Source organism: Strix uralensis, chromosome 9 (genome assembly GCF_047716275.1).
Source record: "Strix uralensis isolate ZFMK-TIS-50842 chromosome 9, bStrUra1, whole genome shotgun sequence".
Classification (NCBI taxonomy): Eukaryota; Metazoa; Chordata; class Aves; order Strigiformes; family Strigidae; genus Strix; species Strix uralensis.
Window position 1 is genome coordinate 7,911,312 of NC_133980.1, and position 23,232 is coordinate 7,934,543.

The following is a 23,232-nucleotide window of genomic DNA, read 5'->3' on the forward strand; positions in this document are numbered from 1 at the left end:
AGTCAAAAGAGAAAGTAAGGGATTCTTTTTTTTTTTTTTTTTTTTTAATGAGTGAAATGCTAATATCTACAGTTATAAACAAAGAACTTCAGAAATGTTTTGCTGATAAGAAAACAAATGTGACATGGGGGAGCTACGGAGCTATGCAGAATGAGAAGAGAAAGCAATCTAGGCCCTCCTGATTTGACATTTATTAGCATAGTATAGAGACAAAAAAGGAGGAAAAAAAAAATAACCCAATTGTGTACCTTAATACTAGAATGCAACGTGTAGAATTGTTAGTTTAAATCAGAGAATTTATACAGAATAAAAGCAAGTACCTCATACACTGCTCCAGAAATGTTACAAAATATCAATGGAACAGTAATCATTATTGAAGTCTGAGTCAACAGAGCAGGTGTAAAACAGCATTTTTTACATAGGGACAGACAATGAAGGTATACCGTTGGTTTGCTACAACCCTCGCAGGAAGGAACCAAATATGTATGCAGAAAGCTGATTCAATGTATATGCTGTGATTCAGTATTTAAAATAGCCCTTGGTCTGGCTGACAAGCTTGTTGCTTTTGATTCTGGTTTACACAGTTGTGCGTACGCAAGCATCTGTCCATTAGGATGTGACCTGGTATTAAAGTCTCAGTTCTGATCTGTCATTACTCAACTATCGCATGATTATGATAGATTTACCAGTTAGTTCTTCTATAAACCAGACCCTGAAACATTAACTTTTCCTTTTCTATGTGAGGATTATATCATCAGGCTCTGATTTTTAAAATTTAAGGTGAGGTGGTTACATTTAAAAAAACAAAGGGTTTTTTTTAAAAAAATAAAAACCCTAGAGAAAAAGAAGACAATAAAGATTTTTATTATTATTATTATTATTATTATTTTTAAAGTTGTAAGTAGCTTTTGAATTGATGTGCATATTTAAGTGTCATTCTGTGCCAAGAAGGAGTCACTTTGTGTCCTAGAGGACAAGAGTATTCTCTGTAATTGTGGTTTGACAATACAAATCTTTGGGAAGAATTGAAGGAATTCCTGCCAACCCATCTACCTCCTTGTCCTAGCTTACATCCTACTCTGCTGATTTAGCTGTTAAGAGCACTGCTGTTGGGGAACTGATGGAGCTTTAAAGAACTTCAAGGAAGTTTGCTGATCTGGTTCATAGTATGGCCACTGAAACAATCAAGCTAGCACAATTAATGGCACTGCAGTGTGGGGAGAGGAATAAGTAACAAGCTCTGGGAAAAGGGGGAGACTTCAAACCCTTGGATGACCCCATATGTCATCAAACTGAAGCCAAAATGGAAATTACCGTGATTTCAAGCAAATATGGAAGAATAAATCAGAGATATATATTATTGTAAGAAAAGCATAGTCTACCACAGATAACATATGCAATTTTATTTCATTTTGTCCACCAAATATATACAGACAGCACGTGATTCTGAGTCATTGCAGTGTTCACTTCATACTATAAACAAAATAATTGGTATCCTAAACCTGTCACTTTCAGTGTTTTCTTAGAGATTTTCTATTTCCATTCCATTCCTTGTAGACTGTTATAGGGCTTTTATTATTTTTAATAACAATAAATCTCATTATTGTGGGTAAACAGGACTCCATGCTTGTTCATAACCAGAACAGTGATGGGATATGTAACCTGATGTATATTCTGGCTTCTGCAAACATATTTCACCTAAAGCAAGACAGTTATTTTGCTCTTTGTAGTCTTAATCATGACTGAAGGGAAGGAAATCTGTATCAGTGTCTCATTTCAATGTTTGTTGTTTGTTTTGTCTATAGTGGCCATCACCAGTGTAGAAAACTGAGGCATTTTTCATGAGGGAACAAACCATAAGACCAGCCCTTTAATGCTTGAATGTGCCAGAAGTTGCTTATTTCTTGAAGTGGTTAATAGGAAACATAATTCATACATCAAGGATGTGCCTTCTGCCTTATCTGCTACTGTGACTTAATGATCTATTATTATTATTATCTATTATTATTATCACACTATTGAGTAGGATGCCCATGCTTGGTGACTACCTGGATCCTTTCTGCAGGAGGGACAGAAATTTTTGGTTCTGCTGGGCAAACATAAAGTAAACTGACTGATACCAGTTATTCCCTATTCTCATCCTTTCATCTTTTAAAAAAACATGGGAGAGATAATAGCTAGCTGATTACTGTAACTAGCCATAACAAGAGGAAAGCTGCTTGCCCACTCAGAATACAAGAGCTGTTGCATTATCATCATTGCTGTTTTTCTCACTGTGGGCTGCTACCAGACAGGAAAAGGAAACTGGTATCAGAATACGTAAGGTCTCACTGGAATATGGCACTGCAGATTGGAAAAGGCAGTTATAAAATCTGAGTATTTTAACCTTCTTTTTAGAAAGAAATGTCATTTACTTACCCTGGAGGTAAAAAGCATTATGGAAGCAAATGTAGAGTGCTTATGTTCAAGACTAAATGTGTGTCTGTGAACTATATTATAAAATATGAAGTATGGAATAGTTTTTGTGTCACTTACCTCGTATCTTACTCATATAATTTGATGTTTTCAAAATCCTTGCTTTCAAAAAATATTTAAGGGAGTGACCCAACCTTGCAGTAGCGGAATCTGGGATCCAAGGATGTTTTCTGTGTCCATTTCAACAGAGCAGGCCAAATTCATTTGTAGCACAACCACAGTCAAGGGAGTAAATTTGAGCTAAGGCTGTACTTGACCCAGGATATATACGCAGATAGGACAGACCCAAGTAGCTCTCAGACACAGAGCAAAGTATATTTTTTCAATGAAATTGGTAATGAATTCCATAATGTGTTTGGCACTTGAATTCAAAATGTTCTATAATATTTCAGTTTTAAAAGCCACCTCTGTGCAGCTTAGTTTGATTTGTGTTCCCTCATGTACACACACGTACATACACACTTCCCTCCAGATTCCAGTTCAAGAACATCGTATAGTTAATAGTCTGCAAAATATATTTTCTGGGAGCAACAAATAGATACATTTTAAACATAGACTTGCAGATATAGGATTCATGAAGTAGTTTAAGAGAAAAGGTACAAAAAAAGTCCAAGTGTATGTCTGATACTTGATATTTTGGATTATGCAGTAATTCTGAACATTAGAGCAATCACTTCAAGCAGTCTTACTGAATTCTGTTTGATTAATACTTCTGCATATTTTAGGAAAATACAAAATACCAGTTAACAATAATTTTTTTTTAGAATTATTTTCTATTATGTTTGAATGACTAATTTGGTGCAAAGTTTTAAATTTTAAGTAAGAATTGCAATATTTATTTTTGTAGTCCTTAAAGATACTTATTATACAATTTAAGACTTGGATAACATGGTTGCAGCAGTTTGTGATTAGTTTTTTGTGTGGCTAATGTTTTTGAGTGTTTCCAATGTTTTTAGCACTGATTGTTTCCCCACACACACCCTTACAGTGTGAAGTACCTATGTTCTTAAATTTAATGAAGGTAGAACATACTAAGCAGATGTTTTGATATCAAGAATACCTCAGTATCCAAAATGAAATACTAAAGTTCTGAAGATGCTGCTTTGAATTCAGCATGCATGCAAAGAACAAATTGTGCAGAAAGTTAAATTTATGATTATTGAATTTTTTAAATAAACTTATTTTTAAAATATTGAGGACTCTTTATTTTTTGTCTTGTAACTCATACAACTTTTGTCAACCCCTTTGAGTACCTACCATCACTGTCAAAAGGATGGATAGTAGTTTGTATGTCACATGGCCCAACCTGCTGTCTGTCAGTGGAGAGTTGCTTTCAGTTCAGTAGTGAGACAAGCATTTGCTAACACAGGAGGAACTGAGAATTACCTTGTTCTTTCTCCCCTGTTACATTCCATTGTTACTAGGACATAAGAATATGCTTTAACTATTTGTAATACGCAGAAGAATTGCTTTTCCCTTTTTGTGACTTAGCGGTTACATAATTGTAGGGTATGTAAAAATGAAAAATCTTACTTCCATGTCAATTGGTGTGGAAGTGTTATGTAATTTTGCTCTATTTTGGCCACTTCTATGTCATTTTAATGATTAGTCACTATAAGAAGCTAAGTGGAAACGGGGATTCAAAATTGTGAGAGTAAAAAGTTTTTTGTTTTGTTTTGTTTTTTTTAATTCTTGCCATTTTATTAAATATTTTTTAGAAGGGAACAGGGGGATTAATGAGATGTTTTAGCATCAGTGTGTCAAATAGTTTTGCTTTTACAAAATAAATGTGTTGCTTTTTATTCTATTTATCTTTAAAAGAAACAAGACTGACAGCGTTTTTGAAGTACCTTAAGTAGGCATTTAAGACAAGAGTGATTTACAGCAAGAGTCAGGGGAGTGATGGTTTTTTCTGTTTCATATTGGTTAAGCACATTTCCTTGAGACGGAGGGAAAAAGGTGACAGTGGGTTGTAGAGGTATATTTTCTTTCCATATCAGCTATAGAATTTCTAGTTTTATTTTTAAGGGCAGTAGAAATCTGTTTAAAGAGACAGTCTTGAACAATATATAACTAGATTTGCATCCACTCCATTGATAAAATGTGATTTAAAGAGAATACGGTGAATATACTTGTAAAGCAAAACAATATCTCTTTAGTGTTATGTATTTTGTATGCATCGATGAATGTGTGGTCTTGTTAACTCTTGGGAGTTTATCACAGGAGGTGTGATATCTTTGTTTTTCTTCTAAACTCTTTTCATTAACTCTTGACGCCATGAGAATGTGGAATATTTTAAAAGTGTTTTTAAAGAATTCTCTTTATCCATCACCAATGTGAAGAAAAATTTGAACGTGTTTTTCAGATACTTTGAGTACTATCAGTCACTTTCTTTCTACATGATCCTCACTGCCTTTAAGTTCTATGTTTTCTGTAAATGCACGTACACCTTTAATAGGCACGGCCGTCTTTCTCACCCATATCTCAAATCAGTACATAGTTCTAAGCATCCCTTGTCCATTTGTGAGTCATGCATCGTGAAATGCAAGCTGCCACAATGCTGTTGTAATTGGCAGAACAGTTCATCATCTCATGCTTCATTGCCTGTAAAGCTGCTTTTAAACATCCTTAGTTGGGGCTGCTGTTAAAATCTCTGGTTGCAGAATTTCAAAGTTCTTTTTCTACAAAAGAGAAGCAAATGTTTTTCTCTTCCTCCATATTGCTACCAATGGCCAGTGAAGCAAAGTACTTCAAAATTGACATATGTTCCACACTGTAATTCTAGTGGATAATTCATAGAGAACTGAATAAAGACATAGCAGGAAACTGCTTGTTACTACTTCCACTCCATGGGCATCTGCTTCAGGATTGGTGTTTCTCAACTACATTTTTCTATACCAGTTATTTTTCTTACCCTTGCTGATATTTTTAGCTTATACCTCTCAAGATACTTTTTAAGTCTGAGGCTGTGGTCTTCTCCTTCCCATTAATAAAATCCATTCTGACTTCCATATTAAGCACCATAGGGCAATCAGCACCACTTTCTTTGCTTTAGAGAGATGGAGAAAGAGCTCTCCATTTGACTTCATATGCAGAAAAACATGTATCTGACTTTCAAAGTCCAAACACTGAGCAGATGTGGGGCTTTCCCAGAATTTACTGTTCATAAGCACTTGGAAAACGGCATCAGTTTTTCCGGATCAACATTCTCACTGTATCCATTTACACCAAGAAGTGACAGCCAGAATCAGTTTATTTTTCTTCCTGTGTTCAAAGAGAGAATTTAGGAGGGAAAAGAACTGTGTAATTGACTTTGTGAGGTGTGGCAAATGGGTACGTTTTATATCAGAGTTTAGATGGGATCTCTATAGGTTAGGATCTCTATAGGTTAGGTTAATGGTTGGACTTGATGATCTTCAAGGTCTTTTCCAACCTAGAAATCCTTCAGTTTCATGAGTTTAACTATACTCATACTAATAGTGCCATTGGAAAGTATATAGGAAGTCAATAAGATTTGTCTTAAGAAAAGGTGTTACTTTATGGAACTATTCATTGAAAGAGCAGTGTGAATAAACAGCAGCAACAACAAAAAAATCAAATCTTGGTGTATAATGCATGAATGTGACAGTGCAAGTGTTGTCTAGCAGTATTGATAGTGTGAAGACTTAATTGAAGGCTGCTTTTTGAGTAGGAAGATTCATGTCTGTCTTAAAAATGCTGCTCATGGACATTCTTGTAAGCAGCTGTAGCTGAATATGTAACAAAATAGTTGCTTCATAGCAGAATTATTATGATTAACAGTAGTGATGTGGTTTTAATACCTAGAGCCACCAATCAGGTAGTGGAGTCTCCGTGTAGTAGGCACCACACAGTCCCTTTCAGTCTAGGCGTGTGGTTAGATGTAAGCCAAGAAAACCACAGATAAACTGATTTTGCAGGGAAGTATAAAGAAACCGTTGTGACTAGCTTCATGAGTACCAGTGGAAGCCTAACAGCTGTTGAATGTATCAGCAAAGCTGGGGGGTAAGCTGTACACAAGTTCAAAGTGCAAATAATGTAAATGTCTGTGATGTGCCAGTTTATATATCTTTGGTTTTGTCATGGTTAATACAAGATCCAGTGCTGACAAAGGGCAGTGCAGAAGATACGCTGGGAATGTGTAAATGGAAGAAAACCTCTTCTACAGCAATGCGCTGAACTAACTGTTCACTTCAGGCAATTGAATGACAGCACCATTTTATTTGACCAAATGCACTTCATTCTGTCTCTTATGCTCTAATTTATTCTCATCATGTGCTGTGAAGTCCTACTTGGAGTGTCTATTCTCAGCATAAAACTGTTTGTCAAATTTCTATTAAGCTTAAGGTGAAAAATTAATGAGCCATTCACTTCAGATACTTCAAAACTAACACTGCTCTATTATTAATGCAGCAGAAAGTCACAGATATGAGTATGTACAGTTATGGTTCAGTGTTCAGGCTACTTTTTTTCTGTATTTTGGGGGAGACATCATTAAAACAGTGTTTCAGGTCATAGAAGGAATTATTTTAATGAATTTTATCAGTAAACTTTTTAGACATTTATTAACTTTTTGTTTTATCAGATCCTGGCAGAGGGTGACTTTAGTAAACAGATGATGACAAAATACAATATTCTGTGTAATCTTTCTCTGAATCTCAGATTTAAAGAAAAATGAACAGAAAGTTGATTCTTATAGCAAACTTTTTACGGAAAAATAAATAAAAGCCTAATTGCATAATACTGAATAAGCTGTGGGTAGAGCAGTATTCTTCTGAGTAGAGAAGTATGACATTGTGACTAACTGTCTTCTGTTTCATGTGCTCTGATTTTTCAGCCTTGACAAAAGTCATGGAAACAAAGTTAAAATTGAACTTTAACCTAGAATTGAGTTGCATATGGTACACAAATACTGTTGTTAAATTCTCCCAGCAAAACTTTTTCAGAAATCTCAGAATATGTTACCAATACCAGTAAGTTAAGTGATAGAACACTATGAAACGCTAGGTTATGAGTGTGCATCCCAGACTGAGCAGTGTGGAAACTGATGCTCAAGGTTTGTGTTTGCATTGAAAAAGAAAACACAAAACACAGTCACTGCAAAAGTAGAAATGTAGTCATCACTTTCTATGCAGAAACTTTTGCCTCTTTTTGTGCTCCTAAAATTAATAATTGATTAGCATATTTTTCTTCTTACATTCCCGTATGTTCTCTAGAGTCTCTTAAATTAATAGCGGTTTTAGGCCTGACACAGATTGTTAGAGTTGCATAGAGGAAGGAATTTTATTTCTTGGAAGATTTTCATCCTAACAAAGTAAATTTCATTACAAGCAAAATCTCAAATTTAAATTATTCTCAAAGCATTTTCTGTCCTCACAGATCCTGAAAAAGCACTATGTGCTCCAAGGAGTTTGGCACCCAGCAGGAAAAGAGCAAGCAAGAATCTCACAAAGTTCTTTCAATACACTGGTGTCTTTATGAAGTTGCACCGCACTGGTTTGCAGTTGATACAGCACCAAGCCCATGAGTATTTAAAAACTTAACGATTGTGCTTTGAGTAGTAGCCCTGGAAATCTCCAGACTTCTCAATGTGCATTGTGTTTTACTGGGGAGATAGGTCTTGAATCTTTCACTTTTGACTCCTGATCATGATGCAGATAGCTTTCCTCAGTCTCCAAAACAAGGTGCTCTCATAGCAACTAAAAAATGGCTCGCAGAGGGAAAGGAACTTTTACTTTTTTCTTAAAGCATTTTTTAATATTAATTCCTATACTGCTTTTTTGTAAATGTTTCAGGAAGTTCAGTTACTAGAGCAGCATATAGAAATCAGGCCTGGAAAAGATATTAAGTCATCAACTAATCTATCACCTTCCCTCAGGGAGGGGATCAACTATATCTGTGTCATTGCTGACAGATGTTTGTTTAATCTTTTCATTAAAAATATTTCAGTTGTAGAGATTTTACCACCTGCCTAGGCAAGTCTTTATGAATTCTTCCTATTAGAAAATAACTTAAATCTCCCCTTCTATATTTTCAATGTTTTATTTTACTTTTTTTTTCTTTTGCCCCATACTTCAAACTCTATCTTTTATTGTGAAAGGATTCATTTATAAACATGGGAGGTTTTCTCCTGTAAGTTGTTCTCGAAAGTGTATCTTTCACAGTTTATTCAGGTGTGGGTAAAGTTGTGGGTAAATGGAGAAAGGGGAGATGCTTTTCATCTGCAATATTTTGAGCTTCATTGCTCCTGTAATATAGTCTTCAGATTGACCAACAATAGACAGAAAATAATGTCTCAGTTACACATCTCTGATGGACATTTTGGGAATCTTTTTGATTCCAGAAACAGACTCTCAAAGCCTGAGCAAACTGATTTTACCATCAATTTACTGAAGTAATAACTTTGAGCGATTTTCAACCCTGTCCAACTTTTGATAAGACAAAACTTTCTCTAAATTATCATGTTTTGAGCCAGTTTCACCTTTTCACTTAAAAATTTCTCTGATTCTGTCAAAGTGAACACTGTTAACATTTCCACTGTGTATTAAAGCTGAACAACACTTTTTTTTTCTCCCCCCCCATAGTTAAATGTTATAGCCTTGGTCAATTTTTGCATTCTGATTAAGGGTATACAGTAAGAAGTCTCAGGAGCTTCTAACACAAAAAATAAAAAAAGGGGAGGATATGTGTGAATTTTCCTATGTTGTGGTTCAGTAACAATGCTCCTGATAGTAATTTTATATAAATTTATTAGAACGTGTGCTGTTGATTTCTAATAGCTTCTTCCCTTTGTGGTTGTAGTCACACAGAATGTAAAGGATGCCTTTTGGTTGTAAAGAACTCCACATCAACAGAAAATGTGCTATTTGATTCACAGAGGTCTTGGGGAGAGGCCTTGTGTTCTGACTCTCTAGTTGGAAGTCTGGAAATAATTCAGTATGGGCAGGTACACTGGAAGGCTTTTAGAGTTTTGCAGGTTGTTCTAGATCTGTTTTCTGTCCTACGCTATGAATCTGCTCTCCTTTCCCATGGTGGACTTTTCATCTGCAAGAGTATTCTTGCTTTCCACGGGAAGAGATGATGCCTCTATTAGGCCAGCTGAAATAGTTGACAAAAACAGATGCGCATTTTGTCCTGAAGCACTTCAGAGCATTTCCATGTGCAGAGTTTGCCTTTTTTTCCCAGTTCTGTCAGTTGGTCTCCCAAAATATTTCATTATCTCATCAGAAACCTTCCCATGCTTAAATGTTGGACAGTCATGTGTGTGGAAACTCACATTTTTTCAGTTAAAGGGAGTTTTTAAAATATTAATGAATCTGCTGATATTGTGAGGTTTGTGTGGTGGCTTCTTAAGATCTTAAAGCTGTATAATGAAGTATTCTGATGCTTTCTGATCTACACCTTCCTCCACTTGACATGTCTGTTTAATATGCTCTTATTTCAGGCCTCTTTCACCTGAGCCTTCAACCTTCCATCACAGAAACACCCCTGCATTTATAAAATAAGTTATAGTCACCTTAACTGCATTGAACCCACTCTGAATCAATGAGATGATTAGATTGTATTCTTTAAAAGAGGAAGGTGTATATTAAAATTTTCAGGCTTTATGGTATATGCAGGTTGCCATTATATCATCAACATGCATCCTCTGTGGTGTGTTTCTTGTCAAAGCTCTCACTTGTTTGTGTGATAGCCCGCCCTTAAACAGTTTTAGTGCTAAGTAGCATCGTTCAGTGAAGACAGATACTTATGTGTGTTTTTAGGCTGTTTAAATGTCTGCTCTTCCCTGTAAGGCTGTGTTCAGTTCTTACTTGAATTTGAAAGTTATCGCTGATCAGTAATTCTATTTTTCCCCGATTCCTTTAGCTACACACCAAATAATTTGGTTGTGTTTAAATCACATGCAATCTAGTATCTGCTCAGACTCTTTGACAGTTTGGGGAACAGTTCCACAAGAAAGAAACTGTCAATATGTACGTGTATTTTTGTGACATATGTTCTTGAAGGGATTTTCTTTTTTTTGGCAAGGTAAGTACAAAGTAACGGCTGCTTATCTCAATCAGTTGTTTTATGCTGTATTGTAGATATTTGCTTTTTTGTTCGGTATATGAAGAGGAGAAATCTACTTTTCATTTACTAAATTGCTGGTCTCTTTCTGTCTTTTAAGATGGAAGCTACAGACAATATCGACCAAACCTCACATCACTGTTAGTACAACCTATTTCTGCAGAGCTTGCCAAAAAACTCGTTTCCTTACCTGGGGACACTGTCCAAAAAGATAGGTGTATACATCTCCAGCCGCCAGCTACAGGTAATGCTTTTTAAATAATACTTTCTTCTAACTGTGAAACGTTCTTCAAGGACTGATGTGGGGGAAAAAATTGAGAACACAGTCTTCCAGCAAAGATACTGCAGTGTTTCAATGAAGGAAGGAACAGGTTCCAGATAATGTTCTAGATTATATACATTTTTAAACAGTAATTCTGTGTTGATTTTTATTTTGTACTAGTCTATCATTCACCAGAAAAAAATGCAGAAAAATGGTATACTTTATTATAACGCCTGTTTAAATGAATTGATTTGAAGCAGTCATCTTGGAAAGGGAAGGCAAATGAAGTTAGCCACTGTATCCTGTGCTAAATGCAGTGATGATAACAGTAAAAGCAAATTTTGAGGGCAACCATTGTACTATCACATATGTGCTGTATCACTTGTTTATTTCTTTTGGAAAGTTATTGTGGAATAGGAATACAATGCAGCAAGTCATAAAAAAGTTTGGTTAATTTTATGACTTGTATTAATATTTGTAGTTACACATACTAAAAAGAAAGGCAGAAAGGCCTCATGCTTCAGTGGTTTAAGCTGTTGTGGTTAGGCAGGACTATTGCTCTCCATGCATGGCTGACTAGGTATTTTAAAGATACAACCAGTAGGCAAAGACTATATAAAGAGGAAAGAAGGGGTCATTTTGGAAGGAACAAGTGCTTAACCATTCCAGGTAGGATGTGTGAAGCTTGATAGTATTGTAGGAATTTTCAACGGCTGGAGTGCCTGAAGGAAAGCATGAATTTGGGCTGGCAAATGATACTCATTTTAGAAAGATAAAAGACTGCACTGTGTCCGTTTCTCAGAAGGCTTTGTGTGGAGTCTGCGGGACAGAATCACCTAAAGGGTAGCTTATTCTACTTATTTTGTGGCAGGTGTGGCGTGTCTGTTTTGTTTCGCTGAGAAGGCAGGGATTCTGTGTGGTGGAAAATTTCTGGAAAGAAAGAATATTCCAACCTATCAGAGTAGTAAGAGCCAATCCATGTTCAGCTTTGGGTGAACACAATGGCTTATGTCTGATTTCACGTAAAGCTTCTGAGTAAAGTAAATTTTACTTTAAAGTAAAGTAATCCATGTGAGATTCTTTTTTAAATTCTTATTTTATTGAGCAAGCAGAGCCTATAATAAGCCTTGCATAATTCTATAATGCATTATGGTATCTTCTGCCTTGAAATAATGGTGAAACTATAGATGTGCCAGAGCATATAGTGTGCTGAATTGTTCAGTAGCAGCCTTAATGGAAGAGATAAAAGACTGGTCTCATGATGAGAAACCTTGTACAACTATTTAAAAATAATAATATCTAAAGAGAAAATGCTGAAGAGAGCAATGCATATGAGAATAGTTAAGGCTGAATTTGCAGTCTTCCTGTTGATTTCAAGAAGCTTAAGGGAGAGATTTCGCTTGACGTAGAACTCATCACTTATCTGTCAAAAGAGGTGAATGAGCAATTCAGATGATTGGTTGGCTTAAAATTTGTTAGAATAAAATGATCATCATTCTCTCATCAGTATGTTTCAAAAAGCTGAACAGCAGATTCATCAGTAATGATTAAACATTTATATATAGTTTTCTCACATTGCCTTTTTTTTCCCTTAGCCTTGCAGTTTTCAAGAGACATAATGTGACAGAGGGAGTGGGAGGATATGAAGAGAAACATCTGAGATATATTGGATGCTTAGAACCTACAAAGCGAATAGTGGGAATTGAAGCTAGTTATTAGTTTTGTGCTAGTTGAAGTTAGTAATTAGATTTGCTTTTTGTTTAGTATGGTGCATCGTTGTTAATCCTCATTAATCTGAAATTCTGTGCTCCCATGAACTTTTTCCCAGAAATGGGCAATTAGAAGGAATTTAAGAGTGAAGTATTATAGAGAAGCGGTGCACTTCTGAAGCTTTCTTTTTTCACAGAATATTACTAGGATATTTGCTAGAACATTGGGAAGATTGCCATAAAACTATAAACATAAATTAAGAAAGTCCTGCTGTGCTGCAGTAAACTTCCTTTGTTGTTTGTTACCTGCCAGTTGGTAGATTTTAGTCAGGTGCAAATCATCCCTTTTCAATGAATCTCTTGAGTATTTAAAGTAAATCTATCTTGTGGAATTTAATTTACAAAGTGTTTTTCATCACTAATAACCATATACTTTGGTGTTAAGGTGATAGCCTGGAAGTCTGGTAGTTAAAAAACACTAGAGATATATGTGTAATCTTTCTCTTTGGCTTTAAGCGTCAGTTTTCATACTTATATGATTCGCATCTGAGAAGACAGAAGATGAGAAAGATCTGGGATTTCACTAGTGATCAATCTCCAGCTGTCTGTGGCAGAAGGGCAGACCTGAGGATTTCACAGATCAACTTGCATGATTAAATAGCTTTCATTGTCATATGGTATATAAGGAAAAAGGTGCCATATTTTTCAGAGGATGAATGGAACCCTGAGGAATTTGAGTTGCCAGACTTCTAAATAGGGAGATCAAGGGAATTTTGTCTGAAAGGTTCTCAACTGAGATCCTCTCTAGAACTTAGGAAAAATAAGATAACATGGTATATGAGGAAAAGTGTTCACACGGGTAAGTAGCTGTTTAAAATGACAGGAAACAATAAGTAAAATAAAAATCAATGAAGAGACAGAGATAACCACCAACAGAGATAAGGATTTGTGATGAGAGGTGTTCAAGTTATTCATAAATGGCTATTAATAGAGGTCCCTTTCCCTTCTTCCTCTTCAGCCACAGGATATTGTGTATGCTAAAAATTTACGTGAGTGAAAAAAGGCTACTTAAAAATTCACTGAGGGGGAAAAAAAAAGAATCAAAATAATTTAAACACCAGACACACACCCCACACGCTCCCCACACCCCACTTGACTAAATAACTTTCAAGTCACAGGAGGGCACAATAATGTCTTGGGAAAGAATCACTGTATGTTCACCCTGTTCTTACATTCTCCACATATGTGTTGTTGGTCACTCTTGAAGATAAGGGCTAGACGGCCAGTTGGTCTGACCTAGTATGCCTGAGCAGTGTGACTCAAATTACATAAAGTATAATGCAAGAATTCATGCACTGATCTCACCTAAAGGCTGCTAAGTTCCTTCAACCAACTGATGTTTAAACCCAACCCTATTTCTCTCTTTGTCTGGATCGGCCAAAATCATTGAGGGTGTATTATTTCAGAAAATATCAGTAGAGTTAACATACACAGAAGAATATCCCATTTCTTATGAGCTCTTAATGCCTTTTGCTGTGAAGCAGGTGTAGTTTTTTATATTTTAACTTATAAAATAGTAAAACCAAAGCATGAATAGTTTAAGTAACTTGAATGATATCAAACACTGTGTGAATAATAGAGCCAGGTATACAAAGACTCCCAGCATTCTATAGATAGTAAAATGGCTCAGATAAAAATGCTTTTTAGGTAGAATCATTTGATCTTTTGTAACCTTTTTTTAGCCTACAAAATACAGTCATTGATCAATACTGAATCATCTTAATGACTGCAATGCAAAACTTCATTGTAGGCTGCAAACAAATCCATACCCTCTACCAAAAAAAGGTGAGAGTGGAATAGATAACCAGAAGTGACTGTTACTGAACAGGTTTGTAGCATAACGTAAAGAATAGCTTTTGTAAGACTTTGAACATCAATTTCGTACAGTTCCACATGTCAATTGGTCATTACACTGAGTTTTATAGTCAACTCTGATCATGTGAAATTTGAATCATTAATTATACGAAAGGAGTAATTGGAAGAGTCCTTTAGTTTCCATAAAAGACTATCATCGTCCAAGACAAACTTCTCTGCCAAGTGCTGGACTAGTGCAAATCTGGCCTGTCTTCTTTTCAGTTGGAGGAAGGGCATATGATATCAATATACAAACCCATAATTTCTAGATATTTGCACGATGCTAAATGTAAATCTAAGAAAACAAATAGAGAAAGATATCGACATATTGTGTGGCAGTGCATGTTACTGTATCTACCAAATCTGAATTCATTGTACATAACGGTAAAAATATAATGATGTTCTGCAGGTATTGCTTACTGCCATTTGAAAGAAGTACATGTTAAATAGGGAAGTCAGATATAATACAGACATACTAGATATGAAATATTACAAACATTTATACTAATACTCTTGGATTTTCTTTTTGTGATTGCTTTAAGTTCTGTTCTCTTTTTAAAGAGAAGTTCATGAAAAGGATTAAACATAATGTGAAGCATTTTTTTTATATATTTTCTCTCTACTACTTGAAGCCTCAAGACTTTTTGTACCAGAATTGGAGTTGATCAAGATATATTTTCAGAATTCTGTTCTGTGCCGTTATTTTTGTGTGTGATGCTTTGGTTTTGATTGCTGTAAAGCTGGTAAAGAATCAAAATAGTGTGAGATTATGAAATACAACTATACAGTATGAAGCATTCTCAAAATTCATAGCTAGCTATCTTTGATACTGTGGCACATTCATTCTGTATCTCATTAGGCCATCCCAGTATAGAGCCTCCTTAACGGACTTTGTTCTAGACATTACTTTTTTTCAAGAGCTTTTTGTCTGAATAGATTTATTGCTGAATTCCTTATTGTAGATCAGAAAGTATGATCAAATAGCAAAAAGTTTATTCATTAAGCTCTTCGGACCAAGATTGGGCTTGAGGACTTGGGGCCTATGAATATCCATTTTTAAAGGAGAATATAGTTAGTAGGCAAGACAGTTGGTTAATCAAATAAAAATCTAGTAGGGAAAAAAATTAGGGATACTAGATTTCAAACAGATTGAATTTAGATGGTATATTGCTTATATTAAAAAAAACAGTAAAGGCTTTTTGTTACAGGGACATCTGTCTAGGAGTTTAGACATGTTCCTGCACAAAGAATTTTATAATTCAACAATGCTGCATGTTGTCATAGATTCAGTATTGATTTTTGCATGTGCAATTTGATAGTGTCACACAATATTTTCTCAGAGATAATATATAAATGATATACTATTTTATAAGTTTATTTGCTTTTGCAAGTATGTAGTTATGTTGCATATATTATCTTTGGTATATAAGTTATATTGTTTTAGAAATGCTTATGAACATTACATTTCTTTGTTTAAAGTCCGATGTTTGAACTTAATTGAAAACTGATGTAAAATATGGAATAAATAAGGTTTTACACTCAACTTGACATGATGAAATACTGCAAACTAACTAAAATATATTTTTCACAGTCCAGGAGGATTTTAAAAGGCCATTAAGTAGGCAATCTAATATGGTAGTAGTAGTAGTTTGGAATTTTACTCAGTTATTCTAGAAAATGTCTAATGAAAAGAAAGCATTTGTTTCATATGACAGCAAAATCTGCTGTTATTTATGTTTTAATGTATATTTATCATATAGGTGTATTTAATAGTATTCCAGATATTACATATCAGTCCATATTATTCCATACAGTATCACCAATAGAAGAAATTTTATTATTTGTTATATGTAAATAGCTTATGGTGTTTTGACATTGAGTGCAGAGAGTTCTTACTGTATCATCATGACTGTGGCATCTGATATTACTTTAAAGCCTTTAAAATCGGGCTCAAGTTTATATTCCTCTATGTTGGCATGAACTTGGGATAAGGTTAAAAGCAAAAAAAGAAATAAAACATACCACATTTTACAGGCTACAAGTAAGAGTTTTGCTCATCTGAAGTTCTAAAATTGTCAGTCAAATGAGTGTGAAATAACCATGCATTTCTAAAAAAACCTTGTGTAATTGTAAGAGAAGGTAGTCATTTGGTATTAGAATTTACAGATTTCAAGTCAAGAAATAAAAAATATTGATGATAAATATTTTTTTGCTCTTCTATTTAGGAAGTAGCTTTTGACTTACATAAACTTAAAGAGTATCCCAAATAATATTAAGCTAAAGTCTCCTCATAGTTTTCCAGAGAATACACAAAAAAAGAAAGTTGTCAAGATCTTTAAAATATAGCATTAATAAGAGAGGTTTGTTGTCAGAACTGTTTAAGGGGGATTAAATTTCGTTTCTGCTGTATACTCCAAAGAGTACTTTCAGCCTTTTCATCTGGTGTACTAAGCCTTTAAGCCCAAGTCACTTTAAGCTGACTACTGTGTTACATGACTATTAACTCGAATATCTGATTCCAGAATATGTGTATTACCAGAAGTTAATTTTCTGTTTCTTTATTGTCAGTTGAAGGCTGGATAGCTGATGTCGATTAAAGAAAAACAGTTCAGTCAGTTGTCTTCAAAAGGATTTATCTTCTTTAGTCTGAAAGGGGGCCTAAAGAAACATACATTTAAAGTGTTGTAGGGTTAAAAAAGGAAAAGAAATCAGTTTACCTTGAAAATCTTTAAGCAGAGTAAATTGGCTCTAGAATGGTTGTAGGTGAGAAAGAAGTAACTTGCATAGTCACATTTAAACTGCTTAATCAACATGGATGCCATGAGCTGTTTTCACATTGTTTTAAAAGACCTAAAAAAGAACGTAGGTGGCAGTACAGTGGAACCATTTGGATTAATATATTTTTTTAATGATTTTTTTTTTTACATCCTAGAATAATATCTGTAGATTTATAGAACAAACGCAATTCATCATCACATGGTGTTAATGAACCTTACAGTAGCTTACAGCAGGGCAAAGTTAATTACAACTCGAACCCTAACACATGCATGACAGATCAAAATATTAACTTACTGTGATTGATTATTGCAAAATAGTGTGGTGTGGGTTATTTCTAATTAACCGTGGTTGACTTGCATTTCCTCTGCTTTTGCTGGAAAGCAACCGTAGAGTTGTCACATAGAGGACACATCTGTTGATAATGCAGGTTTTGTCTGCCTAAGAAGTAAAATAAATATTGCTAGTACATTTTTTTAAAACAAAGACAGATCCTAGCAGTTGGTTTGCTTTTTTCAAATATCAATGAAGACTAGTAAATGAAAATATATTGGATTTTATTTTAAGTGCATTTTAAAGTAAATTTACCAGATGAAGTACCAGCAAATGAACCTTGAAGAACAGTGTCATAGAGATCTATTGGTTTTATTTTACATGTTGCAGTAAACTCCCCACTTGCATATTCCGGACATCTCGGAAAACAAAGCCAGGAAACAAACTGTTAGAAATACATCTGTGGGAGGATAATAGCCTGGGAGATAGAGAGCAAAATGATCCGTGGAATATTTTAATTTTGGTCTGTGACAGTTGGGATATGGACACTGAAGAATTCTGGCTCAAAGACGCCTTTAAACGCAGGTCTGTCATGGGAGTGATGCAGCACTCGAGATGTCAGAGAACCTCCCTGAAGGTCTAGGATGACACAGTGGTGGTTGTCAGACAATCGCTAACATTTAATTTAGAGCGGTTTAAGACATTTTCACTTTTCTCAGATAGAAGTTATGACCTTTCAGATGAGATGAATGTTAATACAGTCTATTACAATCCAAACAAAACATTTTAAAAGGTATCAGCAGCTCCCTGTAGTTGGTTGTTTTGTTTCCATTGCCACAAACTGCAGGAGTTTGTATGGTTAGTGTGTTCAGGGAATGACAGTAATTCTCAGAAAAGGACAGTTAATTTTTTTTAAGCTAATTTAACTCAGACATTTACTTTTCTCTGGCTTTATCCTGTGCTAAAATTTCAACTGTCATAGCAATACTGGCAAATCCCTTACATTTTAGCAGGTTTTGGAATTTTTCTGCGTTTGTATTTACACCATTTCCTCAGCTGATATCGGCTAAGCCAACAAAAGCTGTCTCCTGTTGGCATGAGTTCACAAGTATATCACCAAAGGGTATGCTGGCAAAGTGATGAGTAATGCAGAGGTCTAAATTTTCCCATCTGATTTAGTGTAGGGGCTTTTCTCCAGATGGATAGTGTAATATAAACCAGGTATAAATTTGTGAATGTTATTGAAAGATTGACCTGGGCGAAGGATTAGGTGAGAAAAACCTATAAAGATTAAGACAAATTTCCTTATCGTAGAATTATGTAGCTCTTAGTCTTTTAATTTTTTTTTTTTTCTGTTGTATTCTGGCAGCATTTATTGGGTGAATTGAATGATCTTTTAACTCAAGGAGTAGAGATCTCTTTTGATATTCTAGCTTTGAACCCCATTGCTAAAATGGGACTAAGAAAATAATGTAATATTTCATGTTTTAATCTCTGGTTCCTCTTCAGTATCTATTTTTTTCTTAATTTTTACTTTTTTTTTTTTTTAATGTGTAAGGAATTTATATCTGTGGCCTGTAGATTTCTTGGCTGCATAAACAAGTTTAACATTTTCTTTTTTTATTCTTCTTATCTTTTAACAGGCAAAAAAGTAATCAGTCTGAATATTCAGTCAGTCACATCTTACAAGACAATTTCTAATGTTATTGGATATTTAAAAGGAACTGTATTTCCTGGTAAGTAGTCCTTCATAATTTGTATCGATTATTTGTTTCATGATGGCTGGGAGTCATAGCTGGGATCAGGATTTTATTTTGCCAGATAATGCACTAATACAGAGGAAGGAGAGAGCCTTTGTTGTTGTCAGTTTGTGATTTGATTTACGACAAAGCAGAACATAAAGGTTAAAAAGCGAATGAGCTCAAGAGGATGTTATAGTTAAAATAAGCGTATTTTTACACAACAAGCAGGAATTACAGGTAGACCATAGAGAATATTTATACCAAGTAAATACGTTGGTGATTTTAATTTTAGGGTGTACTGTATTGCATGATTTGAATTAATAAACAAGCTGTCTATACAACTTTAGAAAAGGTTTTTATTTTTTTCCTGTTAACAGAATTTTGAGAGAAATAAAACTCTGCTTCAAGTCCAGAACATCCCTACATATTTCAAGTGTCTCACTGAAACCAAGATGTAGGGCAGCGTGATCTCTGGCTTAGTGAAGAATCTAATATCAAGTGTGATTATAATGTACAAAAATCTGTGACGAAGTTATTAATCACACTTGCTGCAGCCTTACTTTGTGTTACAATCATGCCTTAAGCTAGTTTTCTACAAGTCTATGAATAGTAATTACTGTTCTGTATGTCTAAGAACTAAACAATAAGGTTCTGTATGCAACTGTGACGTAAACCACAAAGCCCGTCCCTCCTTCATCGTTGTACATAGATAATGCAATAATCGGGGCATCATAGGAATGACGATCGTTTTGAGTTTATTCTGTCTGCAGGTGAATTTGCTTGAAAGTTGAAGGGTTTCTGCAACATGAATGAACACTGTTGCTGGTTACTTACATAGTGCAAAATGTTGTAGACCCAGTCCAATTTCTAATGTATAGATGGCATCATCATCAAAACATCATCACAGTTGCCTTGATTAATACTCTTTTATTAGGTTCAGAAGAAAGGCTGCAAATGTATCTACAGTCCCTTAGGAACTGGGCCAGTCATTTCATATTTTAAGTGATGGACTGAAGGAGGTAGAGAAGATTTAAGTTTACTCCTGTTGGTGAAAAGACAACTCAGTTTTCTGTGTACAGAATGCTGTACTTTTCACCAGAACAATTTTTTTTTTATATTAGCACAGTGAATTAAATTTCAGTAAAGGATTAAATTTCCTTCAAGAATTTGAAGTTACTGGTCTATTATTGCTAGTGTTTTGCAAATAGCTGTCATGGAGTTTGAAAGGTAGAAATTGCCATGTTTAGACATACTGTCTACTGAATTGTGAAACAGAAGCAAGACAAATAATAAAAAGCATGCATCAGTTTCTGTTTAATAAACTCTTTACCTTCTCTATACCTGAATTTTTCATCTTATTATTGTATTCTTGTTTAGAAGCTACTTTTTATAGGTATGTCAGTATATGCTTATCTTTAAGAATTTAAGGATATATAATCAAGTGAAGTCAACAGCAGTACCTAGATGCCAACAGTTTGTCCTGTAAATGTCTTGCTGAACAAGGGCCATAGCAACTGGCTTCTAATGTAGGCACAAGTTAAACATGTAATGCACCATGGATAACATTTTGTACAGAGACAATGTTAAACCTTTATTTGTTTCTCTGCTCTTCCTGGTTGATAGTATAGCCATGCTCTCTCAACTGATTTGAATACTTGATGTTTTCATGGAATTGATTCTCTGTCATTTTGATGGGGTTTTGCTAGTTTCATACACTTGAAACATTCACTTTTATGTTCCCAGAAATGCAGAAAGAAAGCAAAATTGATTTTTAGTGCTTAATGAAATCACCAAGGGTGCATCTCTCTCGTTTGTTTTTTTGTTTTTGTTTTTTTTTTTTTGCTTAAAGGCCTGCTAACACATGCACAACAACACATCTATGTAATGGTGATTTTATTTGACATGTGATCTGTGGAGTAACAATGAGCATCTGAAATCTAACCAAGATATTAAAAGATTTAGGAGCAGAGGAAGTGTGATAGTTGGTAGCTTTTTAAAACACGAAAAATATAACACTGGTTTTGTAGCCCTATTGGACATGGTTGAAAATGGGATGTATAACAAGAGAAGACAGTATAAAGACTCCTTTTTTAATGATAAATCCCTGTCACTATCTGAACTACCCTGAACATTATCCCATCTGATCACTTTCAAAAGTATCAAATGGATATTTTTTTTCTCTATCTCTAGTCCTTTCTTTCTCTTTTTTCTTACCATGTGATCTCTTTCTCTACATGCTTCAGCAAATGGTTATGAGAAAGGACAGCTGCTGCCTCTGTAAGCATGACCATCCTTTCTCCTATGCTTTTCCTATAGTCATTTGCTTCAGGGTATTGCCTCTATTCAAGAGGGAGAGATGTGCAAATATGAAGAATTTCAAAGGAGGCACCAGCTGTTATGTTTTACCCCTGTTCATTCAGCTGGCATCTCCTACAGTAAGTTGCTGCTTGCAGCTTTCTTCTCCATCAAAATGTCCTATACCATTTTACATAAGATCTCTTTACACTCCCCTTCACATACACTGTTCACAGACTGAACAGAGGTTATAGTATGAGGCAAGCATTGATCCTGTCTGATCACCCTGTGTTAGTGGCACTTTCTCTAATGACCCAGAAGTCTGTAAGGCCATTTATTTTTGTTCCCAACTCCTAACATTAAGTGACTTCAAGATGCTATGATTTTTCACTGTCAGTGCAACCTATAATTAAATGTCTCATGATGTAACACATAAGTTGCAAAATTATGTGATTTAGATTGCATTTTGTTACATTAAATTATTATGTGCACTTAGATTTACATTTTGCATATCTGCTTTTAGAAAGAAATTTTCACTTACCTATACAAACCCCAAGCAGTTGATTGAAAACGTTGGTTTATAGGTACATAACAGATCCCCTGTTTGAAAAGCATTTTTGATTCCTTGTGAGACAACATTGCCATGTATTTTGTTGAACAAAACTGATAAAAGTCCAGTTTGGTAGAGAATGGTTTTATAATGAAAGCATCTTTGGTGTTCAGTTAAAATTGTTTCTAGGCAGCAGTGACTACAAAAAATACTGAGGAGCAGATATTTCATTTTATAAGCTACTATGAAATGTGGGCATTTTACCACTTATGTGTTGCTACATTCCAGTGTACTGACAACAGTGAAGAATGAATCCCCTTGGATAAAGAAAGAAAACCAAAACTTGTTGAACTTTTTGGAACCAAAATGACACCCCGAGACTGTTGTGGATCTGTCATCACTATCAATTCTTCTGTTATCAATTCTTCTGTTCACTACCAGTAACCTGAAATATGGAAAGAACACCTCTAAAAATCTAGATCTGGACCAGAAAAAGACACTACTAAATATCAGAACACAACCAGTAAGCAATCCTTCAAAGAGGCTTTGGTTGTGAATTCATCTCACGCAGAAGGTCTAATAGTTTAATGAGTCATTCAGCGTAACTCTGTTTAGACTTCTTGACACGAGTCAGTCACACTAGTCATTCATGTTGTTTCATACCACATCATCCTTTTGGAACACAATAAGGTCTTTACACTTGTGAGTTAGCAGTTGGATTATATATTATGCCTTGAGAGATGAAGATTTCATTTAATTTCTCTGAAAAAAATTGTGGTTTTTTTTCGGGATAACCATAGGCATGTTCTTTATTCCAGGTTGAAACTTCTTGCTTTTCATTTTATAAAATACTTTCTTTCAATATCATCAAAGTTGCTAGGTCTGACTTACCGTTTCTGTATCATTCATTATCTCTATTCCTCTGTCATGTCTCCTCTCTAAACCTGCAGTCCAGGTCTTTTCAGTGTCTCCTTACATGGAAGTCTAAGTCCTGATATATAACCGTTCTGGTTACCAGCTTCTCAACTGCTGTTTCTGCAATGTCTTATTTGAGATAGGGTGGTGAGCACTGAACACAGTCTTCCAGGTGAGGGAGTACTAATACTTTGTGTATTTTTTCTATGTTTCTCATTGTACTACCACACTTTTTGT

At 34.9% G+C, this 23,232-nt stretch overlaps 1 protein-coding gene across 1 annotated transcript in view; it reads left to right on the forward strand.

Annotated features, from left to right (window-relative positions):
* Positions 1-23,232, forward strand: part of NAALADL2 (N-acetylated alpha-linked acidic dipeptidase like 2) — a 489,848-nt gene that overhangs the window by 347,335 nt on the left and 119,281 nt on the right. The window contains exons 7-8 of the mRNA XM_074878173.1: positions 10,661-10,804; positions 19,137-19,229. Of these exons, the coding sequence (XP_074734274.1) occupies positions 10,661-10,804; positions 19,137-19,229 (237 nt within the window). The remainder of the gene's footprint in view (positions 1-10,660; positions 10,805-19,136; positions 19,230-23,232) is intronic.